The 10,149-nt window shown below is 48.8% G+C and overlaps 1 protein-coding gene across 1 annotated transcript; it reads left to right on the top strand.

Annotated features, from left to right (window-relative positions):
• Positions 1-450: 450 nt before the first annotated feature.
• LOC142819363 (olfactory receptor 52R1-like) lies at positions 451-1,197 on the top strand. Its single transcript, XM_075905888.1, has one exon. The coding sequence runs from the start codon at positions 451-453 to the stop codon at positions 1,195-1,197; it is 747 nt and encodes a 248-aa protein (XP_075762003.1).
• Positions 1,198-10,149: the final 8,952 nt, after the last annotated feature.

The raw sequence follows: 10,149 nt of genomic DNA, 5'->3' as shown, positions 1-10,149 counted from the left end.
GGAATTGCCAGTAGTTGGGTCATTTATTTACAATTCATTTCTCTTAATAATGAAAACGTCATTTCTCAGGGTGTGAAGAGCAACCGATCTGCTTCCCCATGAAAATAGTCCCCCTCGGTGCACACCGCGCCTCATACAAACATTCTCTGTCCTTTCAGACACTAGTACTGCGGGCATTGCTGTCGATCCCGGGCCCAGACAGGACGTCAGGGGAACTTACGGCACATGCACTAGACACCTCCCTGCTCCATGTCAGATTCCAACATGACTGAGTTCACCAACCCCTCCACCTTCATCCTGCTGGGCATTCCTGGCCTGGAAGCGATGTATGTCTGGATCTCCATTCCCTTCTGTGCCATGTACAGCATAACCGTCTTGGGTAATTTCACCATCCTGTTCATTGTGAAGACAGAGCCAAGCCTCCATGAGCCCATGTACTATTTCCTCTGCATGCTGGCCATCACCGACTTGGTCCTGTCCACATCTACGCTACCCACAATACTCAGCAATTTCTGGTTCAATTCCAGAGAGATCAATTTCAATGCCTGCCTCACCCAGTTGTACTTTGTTCATTCCTTCTCTGTGATTGAGTCTGGGATATTGGTGGCCATGGCTTTGGATCGTTATGTGGCCATCTGCCATCCCCTGAGACATTTCACCATCCTGAATAACCCCCTGGTGGCCAAGATCGGTCTGACCATGGTGCTGCGAGGTGCCATACTTATACTGCCCTTTCCTTTACTGGCGAGGCAGTGGCCATATTGCAGAACCAACATTATCCCCTACACGCACTGTGAGCACATGGATGTGGTGAATCTGGCGTGTGCCGACATCCACGTCAGTCGTTACTACGGCCTCTTTGTGCTATTCTGTGGGGATGTTCTGGATATGTTTTTCATCTCTGTGTCCTATATTCTGATCCTCAGGGCCGTCTTCAAACTCCCCACAAAGGACGCCCGGCTCAAGACTTTTGGGACCTGCACTTCCCATCTGTGTGTCATCTTAGCCTTTTACACTCCAAATCTTTTCGGCTCCCTCGCGACCCGCTTTGGCCTCAATATACCCCTGCATGTCTACATTCTTATTTCTGACATTTACCTCCTGGTGCCGCCCATGATAAATCCCATCATCTATGGAGTGAGGACCAAACAAATCCGGGCCAGGCTGCTCCGGCTTGTTAGTCTGAAAGGGAACTAAGTGTTTTCCCCTGAAAGGGAACTAAGTGTTTCTCAGATCAAGCTCCGTGCCGAGATGGCTGGTGCTGGGCTTGCTTCCCTGAATGACTCACTGGCTAGTCAAAGAACAATTCAATCCTTTCCTGATATTTCTTTCTAAGTGTAACATTTTGGAGAATGGATCTGCATGCAACTCATTCAATTGTGGGTTTCTATGTTATAACTGGACACCCAAGGCCCCGACAATGACCCCACCTCTTTCCCAAAGGCCGCACCACTGCCCCGCACCTTTCTTTGGGCTCCAGGCAGATTTGTGCCTCTTCCAAGTGTCCTTTCCTCCTGCTTGCTCATCTCCTCTCCCATCACTCATTGGATCACCATTGTGATAGGTTTCCCCCCTGCCACTCATGATGGCAGCTGGAGCTGAGAGAAGGCTGAGTCCTCTGCCTTCTCCTGTGTTGTGAATTGCAAGTGGTAAAGGCCCCTAGTCTGCCTCACCCCAACATCCACAGACATGCCCCACACCCAGCGGTGTTCATGGAGGCTCGGGTAACCACTGACTGAGCCCCCAGTGGAGAGGCTACAGCCAATGATCCCAGAGATATCCTGGCCTGTTTATTGAAGATTGGTGAACTTTTTGTTAGACACTCTGGGTACGTCTAGACTACATGGCTCCATCGACGGAGCCATGTAGATTTGTTTGTTCGGCAAAGGGAAATGAAGCTGCGATTTAAATAATTGTGGCTTCATTTAAATATAAATGGCTGCTCTGCTCTGCCGATCAGCTGTTTGTTGGCAGATCGGGGCAGTCTGGATGCTCCCCTGTTGACATGGAAGCCCTTTATCGACCTCCCCGGTAAACCTCATCCTACGAGGCATAACGGGGAGGTCGATAAAGGGCTTTCAGATCAGCGCGGGAGTGTCCAGTCTAGTGTGCTGAGCCGACAAACAGCTGATTAGCTGTTTGTCAGCTCAGCGCAGCAGCTATTTAAATTTAAATGAAGCCGCGATTATTTAAAACTTCTGTCAACAAAAGCCTGTAGTCTAGACATACCCTCAGAGCTAAGAACCACAGAAAGAAGATTATTAAGTGTGAAAGAAAACCTAGAAAAGGCTACGTGCATTCCTGTCAAATTTATAGAATCAAGATGGCATTTGTGCTTTATTTCTTGGCAAATCGCCTTTAATCTGTACGTGTTGCTTATAAAACAGCAAGGAGTCCTGTGGCACCTTAAAGACGAACACATTTGTTAGGGCATCAGCTTCCATGGGCTGGAACCCACTTCCCTGCACAGACGCTGTCCCCTGCTCCTCCAGCATGTCAGGACTCTGGCTGATCCTGGGGGCTTTATCGTAACGTTAGCCTGCTGGGGAGCGAGAAGGTGCCAGGGCTCCACCTTGCAACCATTGAACCCATTTCTCAGCAGAGGAAAGACCAGGGTTCCCAGTGCAGCTGTAAGGCTGTGACGCTTTAATGCTTTAAGTGCTCACGAGCCCTCAAGCCACTGTCCAGAACAGCCCCCAGCCCGGCTCTGCCAGAACTGGGAGTTGGAGAATTCACCCCTTCCACTATTTGATCTGAGGAACTGGGTCTTGCGCATGAAAGCTCATCACCTAATAAACCATCTTGTTAGTCTTTAAAGTGCTGCACACTCCAGTCTTTTGTTTCAGCAAGATCAGACTAACACGGCTACATCTCTGGGTGTGTCTAGACTACAGAGTTTTGTCGACAAAAGTGGACTTTTGTCGACAAAACTATACCTGCGTCTACACTACCGCTGAGTTCTGTCGACATAACGTCAACAGAACTCAGCAGTTTTGTCGACGCTGGTAAACCTCATTTTACGAGGCATAACGCCTTCTGTCAACAGAGTTTCTGTCGACTGAAGGTGTTATTGAATGTAAACTGTCCTTTGCGTCTACACTACCATGTCGACAAAGCAGCTTGCTTTGTCGACAGAACTCAATGTAGTCTAGACGCTCTTTGTCGACAGAAGCCTGTAGTCTAGACGTACCCTCTATTACTAAGAAAAAGAAAATTACTGTCTGTGCCTAATGTGCGAGTTGAGGTTTCAATCAAGCTCTGTCCAACTGAGTTTTTTCAAGCAGGCTTTTTAGTTCCTTCCTTGGACCAGAACTTCCCCTTAGTTCAGTCTTTTCCCTCTGGTACATTTAGGTGCATTGTTGTAGGGAGAGTGAGGAACCATCATTAAGTTATTGCCCCTTGTCACGTTACCGAATTGGAGGGAAGTAGCCAGATCACTGCTGCACCCATAGGTGGGAGTGTTGGCCCCAAAAATGGTATAAAAGGGGGCCATGTGGGGTGTTGAATAGAAGCTCACTGTCTGCTAATCCTATGTACGCTGTTCATGTGAGTGTATAATGTCTGTGTGTGTAGTTAGGAATCTGTAATCTATGTGGATACTGAATATTTCCCTGCATGTGGTTGAGCATTGGGCAGAGCCCAGCCTATGGACACGCTAATTAGCGATGCCTTGTGGGACAATGGCACTCAATGGGCCAAGGACACACCTAAAGAATGGGGGCTGACACCTGAGGGCTGCCAGCAGGGAACTCATGGATAGGCCGCTGGCCAGGTGACCTGCTGTAGCCAAGAAGAGACCAGGAAGGAGGGATAAATAGTCCATGTGGTGGACTCCATCTTGGTCTTCAGCTCAGCACTTCATCCCAGAGGCAGCAATGCAGGGATCGAAGAGTCCGGAAGAACTGTGGACCCATCCTGATCCTAGGATGCGCAACAAGGACTTTTAAGCCAGCAGCTGTAACATCTCTGCTAGAGCCTGCATCGAGAACTGGGAGATTCGATGCATGTAATGTACTATCCTTTAACAACCTCACTCTCATGCATTTCTTTATTGTAATAATAAACCTTTAGATGTTACATGCTAAAGGATTTGCTCAGCTTGATTTGTGGGTAAGGTCCGGAGGGTAAATTGACCAGGGATCTGTGGCTGGTTTCTTGGAACTGGACAGAACTTGTTCGAGGTAGGTGGGATTGGGTTCTAATACCCCCCACCAGTGTATGAGGCCCGGAGCCATCTGGGGCATGGATATTGCTGGGATGTCGGAGGGGTTTTGCTCGTGAGGCTTCAGGCAGGCTGCTGGAGCGCTCTGTGGGACTGGTGTGTGGCCTGTTTGGGAAGGTCACCCATCTGGGGGCTGTAAGGAGCCCCGGATTTGAGCAATTCGCCTGGTCCAACAGCCCTTTATAACTTAAATGCTGAAGGAACCATCCAGGGACCCACCCTCACCTTGACCTGCTGCTCCAAAACTGAGAGGAACTAATAGGGGAAGTAGAGGTGGGTGGCAACCTGGGCAGCAGAGATCGTGTTTAGGATCCTGAGCCAAGAAAGACAGGAGAGCAGCAAAATACACATCCTGGACTGCAGAAAATCAATTGTGCTTTCGCTTCCCTGCTGCCTATTAATTTCATTTGGTGACCCCTAGTACTTATATTGTGAAAATAAGTAAGGGTGCATCTACACTACAGCATTATTTCAAAACATCTTATTTTGAAATAGTTAACTCGCAATAAAATATTTCGATATAACGCGTCTACACACAAAATGCATTTCGAAATAGCATTTTGCTCTTTTGAAATAGCGCATCCACAGTGAGTGGACGCTGAATCACATTTAAGGCGGCCGGAACCAGGTCCAGCAGGGCATCAGGTCAGGAGTTACTTTGTGTGGCTGCTACCTGAGGCCATCTGAGGCCTGTGTTAAAGGAACTCCCTCCCCCAACCCCAGACAGCCGGTTTCCCTCCTTGCTTGCCTACCTCGATGAGGGACAGCAAAGCATTTTGTCTCTGCGTGCTCTGGTTGCCCTCACCCGAGATACCACAGCACTCTGCAACATGAGCCAGAGCTGCCCCTGGGCACTATGGTGCTTCTTGTGGACACGTTGCTGTGAGCCTGGCTGCACTTCTTTCAGGCTACCAACCTGGAGGTCCATCGGGAGTCTGTCAGTATCCAGGAGGCCCTGAGGGAGAACTTCCACCCTGAGGAGCACTAAGAGCCTCCCTGGTCTGCCCCATTGGGGGCTTGTGCCTCATTCCTCCCTCACCTCCTTCCACTTACTCCTCCCTAACCCCCCTTCCTGATGTCAAATAAAAGACATGTATTTTCATGAACACAAACTCTCTTTATTTAACAAAACTGGTGAGATTGGGGAAAGGAGGTGGGAGAAGGGAGGAGAGAGGGGAGGGGGAAACCTGGGAGGAGGGAGCTGGAAGTGGGAAGCAAGGAAAAGAAGGGCTCAGGGTTGGGGGTCTCACCGGACCAACTTGATTTTCATGTGAACCTGCTCCTGGGTTCGCATATGGTCTTTGGTGGCCAGGCTGGCAGCTATCCTGCCATAGACGGCTGTGTTCCTCTGTCTAGTGCGGAGATCATGGATTTTGGGGGCATCCCCTCCAAACCTGAATAATGTCCATGATGTCTGCCCTGGACCTGGAAGGCGCCCACCTTCTGCGGGCCATGGCAGGGCCCTGACAGGCTCCTGGGAGCTGGCAGACTGTTCCTGGGAAACAGTGGAGGGCTGGCTGCCCGTGGCTTGCTGGCTTATGTTTTGGGGCCACTGGGTCAGGGGCAGTGACTGCTGGCTCTGGGCTGGCAGGCTTGGAGCTGGCACAGGCAGTATGGCCAGAGTCAATCCTTTTAAGGGCTCCAGGGAGGGGGGGAAGGGAGAGGAGTGTTCTCGGTTGAGGCTGGAGTGGCCACCAGGGCACCCTGGGAAGGTTGGAGGACCCCTATTTCGAAATAAGTGTCTACACAGAACTTATTTCGAAATAGCTGTTTCGAATTTGACATTATTCTTCATGGAATGAGGTTTACCAAATTCAAAATAAGTGCTCTGCTATTCTGAATTAATTTCTAAATAGCGGTTTGGCTGTGTAGATACTAGTAAAGTTATTTCTAAATAATGGCTGGTAGTCTCTTCTTTTCTAAACTGAAAAGTCCAAGTCTTTTTAATCTCTCTTCCTATGGGATCCATTCCAAACCCCTCATTAATTTTGTTGCTCTTTTCTGAACATTTTCCAAAGACAATATCTCTTGTTTGAGATGAGGCAACCACATCTGTATGCAGTATTCAATATGTGAGTGTACGATGGTTTTATATAGAGGCACTAAGGGTATGTCTACACTACCCTCCTAGTTCGAACTAGGAGGGTAATGTAGGCATACCGCACTTGCAAATGAAGCCCGGGATTTGAATTTCCCGGGCTTCATTTGCATAAGCGGGGCTCCGCCATTTTTAAATCCCCGCTCGTTCGAACCCTGTGCCGCACGGCTACACGCGGCATGAACTAGGTAGTTCGAACTAGGCTTCCATGAGGAGTAACGGTAGTTCGAACTAGGAAGCCTAGTTCGAACTACCTAGTTCGTGCCGCGTATAACCGCGCAGCACAGGGTTCGAACGAGTGGGGATTTAAAAATGGCGGAGCCCCGCTTATGCAAATGAAGCCCGGGAAATTCAAATCCCGGGCTTCATTTACAAGTGCGATATGCCTACATTACCCCACTAGTTCGAACTAGCGGGGTAGTGTAGACATACCCTAAGATATTCTCAGTCTTATTCTCTCTCCCTTTTTAATGACTGCTAACAATCTGTTTGCTTTTTTGACGGCCGCTGCCCACCGAGTGGATGTTTTCAGAGAACTTTCCACAATGACTCCAAGATCTCACTCTTGAGTAGTTGTAGCTAACTTTGTCCCTATCATATTTTATGTATATTTGGGAGTATTTGTCCAATGTGCATTGTGCATTACATTACATTTATCAACAATAAATTTAATTTCCCATTTTGTTGAACATAAGAACGGCCGTACTGGGTCAGACCAAAGGTCCATCTAGCCCAGTAGCCTGTCTGCCGACAGTGGCCAACACCAGGTGTCCTGGAGGGGGTGGAACAAAGACTACGATCAAGTGATTGTCTCCTGCCATCCCTCTCCAGCCTCTGACAAACAGAGGCCAGGGACACCATTCCTACCCCCTGGCTAATAGCCTTTTATGGACCTAACCTCCATGAATTTATCTAGCTTCTCCTTAAACTTCTTTATAGTTCTAGCTTTCACAGCTTCCTCTGGCAAGGAGTTCCACAGGTTGACTACGTGCTGTGTGAAGAAGAACTTTCTTTTATTAGTTTAAAACCTGCTACCCATTAATTTCATTTAGTGTCCCCTAGTCCTTCTATTATGGGAACTAACAAATAACTTTTCTTTATTCACCCTCTCCACACCACACCTGATTATATAGACCTCTATCATATCCCCCCTCAGTCTCCTCTTTTCTAAACTGAAAAGTCTCAGTTGCTTTAGCCTCTCCTCATATGGGACCCGTTCCAAACCCCTAATCATTTTAGTTGCCCTTTTCTGAACCCTTTCCAAGGCCAAAGTATCTTTTTTGAGGGGAGGAGACCACATCTGTACACAGTATCTTGACTATCTTGAACAGTTTAGTTTCATCCTCAAACTTAAGTACCTCACTGCTTGCACCTTTCTCTACATCATTTATGAATAAGTTGAAAAGGATTGGTCCCAGGACTGACCCTTGGGGGACACCACTATTTACCCCTCTCCAATCTGAAAATTTACCATTTATTCCTACCCTTTGTTTCCTGTCTTTTAACCAGTTCTCAATCCAAGAAAGGACCTTCCCTCTTATCCCATGGCCATGGAATTTACACAAGAGCCTTTGGTGAGGGACCTTGTCAAAAGCTTTCTGAAAATCTAAGTACACTATATCTACTGGATCCCCCTTGTCCGCATATTTGCATATCCACTAGATCTCCTTTTTCCATATATTTGCTGACCTCCTCAAGGAACTCTAGCAGATTAGCAAGAAATTATATTCATCCATGTATCTGACAATTTTTTATTTCCTATCGTTTCAGCTAATTTGCACAGTACTGATGTTAGACTTACCAGCTTGTAAGTACCAGGATCACCTCTAGAGCCCGTTTTAAATATTGACGTGGCATTAGCTATCTTCTAGTTATTAGGTATGGAGGCTGATTCAAAGGATAGGTTAGAAACCACAGTTAATAGTTCCACAATTTCCCATTTGAGTTGTTGCAGAACACTTGGGTGAATGCCATCTGGTCGCAGTGACTTGTTGCTGTTCAATCTCCGCAATTATTTTATCGTCTCTGAGTGCTCCTTTAGACTGTGTCTAGACTGGCCAGTTTTTCCGTAAAAGCGATTACTTTTCTGCAAATACTTGCCAGCTGTCTACACTGGCCACTTGAATTTCCGCTAAAGCACTGACTTCCTACTGTCTGAAATCAGTGCTTCTTGCAGAAATACTATGCTGCTCCCGTTCGGGCAAAAGTCCTTTTGTGCAAAAGGGCCAGTGTAGACAGTTCAGATTTGTTTTGCGCAAAAAAGCCCTCATCGCGAAAATGGCAATCGGGGCTTTTTTGAGGAAAAGTGCGTCTAGATTGGCCACGGACACTTTTCTGCAAAAAGTGCTTTTGTGGAAAAGCATCAGTGCCAATCTAGACGCAGTTTTCTGCAAATGCTTTTAACGGAAAACTTTTCCATTAAAAGCATTTGCGGAAAATCCTGCCAGTCTAGACGTAGCCTTAGAGTCTAGCAGAAAGAAACCAAAATAATTTGGGGCTGGAGCACATGGCCTACAAAGAGAGGCTGAGGGGCTTCAGGTTATTAAGATTGCAGAAGACAAAAGTGAGGGGGGATTTGAGAGCAGCCTTCAACTCCCTGAAGGGGGGTTCCAAAGAGGCTGGAGAGAGGCTGTTCTCAGTGGTGACGTGTGGCTCATTCCCTAGCCTAGGTTGCCCCTCTCTCTTGTAGAGCATCGGCCTCAGACTTTGATTATGTTTCCTGCGGTTCCCTCAGTGCTCTGGCTGTGACTGTCACTGTCTCCATGAGCACAGACAGGCCACCTCTCCCTGTGGCTCCGTGTGTCGCACCACACGAGGGTGCGTTGGGAGGGACTTCCCTGTGCTAGGCGCTTCCACGGCCCTGCAGGAAAGGGGCTGCCCAGTGTGAGGAGAGTGACCGAGGAGAGTCGCTGCGCTCCCGCCCCTACATGACAGCCCCGTGGGCCTGCTGAAAGTGCCCGGGCCTGCCCGTAGCCACCTTCTCCACATGGCTCTGTCTCCTTCCCACCCTCCACTCTGGGTGCTCCCAGGTGCCACATTCTGTTCAGACCTAGGCCTGGTGCCGAACTTTCTCACTAACCAAATTCCATGTTCAAGTAAACAAGGAACAGCCAATTCCTCTGTGGCTTAGCCCAGAGTTCTCCTCTCCCTGTGGGAAGGTCCTTTAATTGCTGTTTGTGCTGCAAGCTGGATGAATAGCCCAGTGTCCAGGCTGGTTACATCCAGATGCTGCTTCTCCCCTAGGGGCTGAGCGAACCCCCCTGGGATGGCACGGAGCTATATGAACAGTGCACAGCCCTGTGCCGGCTCTCGGCGCGGGACGCTGCTGAAGATGCTGGGCTGAGAGAGGTGGGGACGCAGCCGCTTTGAGCGGGGAGTCCCAGGGAAGACTCTTTGGTGTCTGGATTCACAGATCCCATCTCTCTTAAGCTGCCCTGCTCCACAAACCCAGACCTACGGAGGCATGATCAATGCAGAGTGAACCACGTGCTCTGCAGAGCCATTAAACTTCCCTGGGCCATTGCCACAGAGGTAAGTTTGCTCCTGTATCTCTGGCCAAACCCCCTCTTTTCTGTGCGCACCGCCCCCCCCCCCATAGACTCACACAATTCTAGGGAGGTGTCCACTCCAACCAGCTGTTCAAAGCTGGACCATCCTGGATTAAATCATTGCATCCAGTGCTTTGTCAAGCCAGAACTCCCACCCTTAGGAATCCATCCCAGTGCTTCACCACTCTTCCAAATGGCCCACGTAGACCTTCCCCCAGTGATGTGCTCCAGTCCAGAGGTGGCTGCTTTTCAGTGTCCCGGGGTGCTTCAGGAGGAAAGGA

Source organism: Pelodiscus sinensis, chromosome 1 (genome assembly GCF_049634645.1).
Source record: "Pelodiscus sinensis isolate JC-2024 chromosome 1, ASM4963464v1, whole genome shotgun sequence".
Taxonomy (NCBI): Eukaryota; Metazoa; Chordata; order Testudines; family Trionychidae; genus Pelodiscus; species Pelodiscus sinensis.
This window is presented reverse-complemented; position numbering and strand designations above follow the sequence as displayed.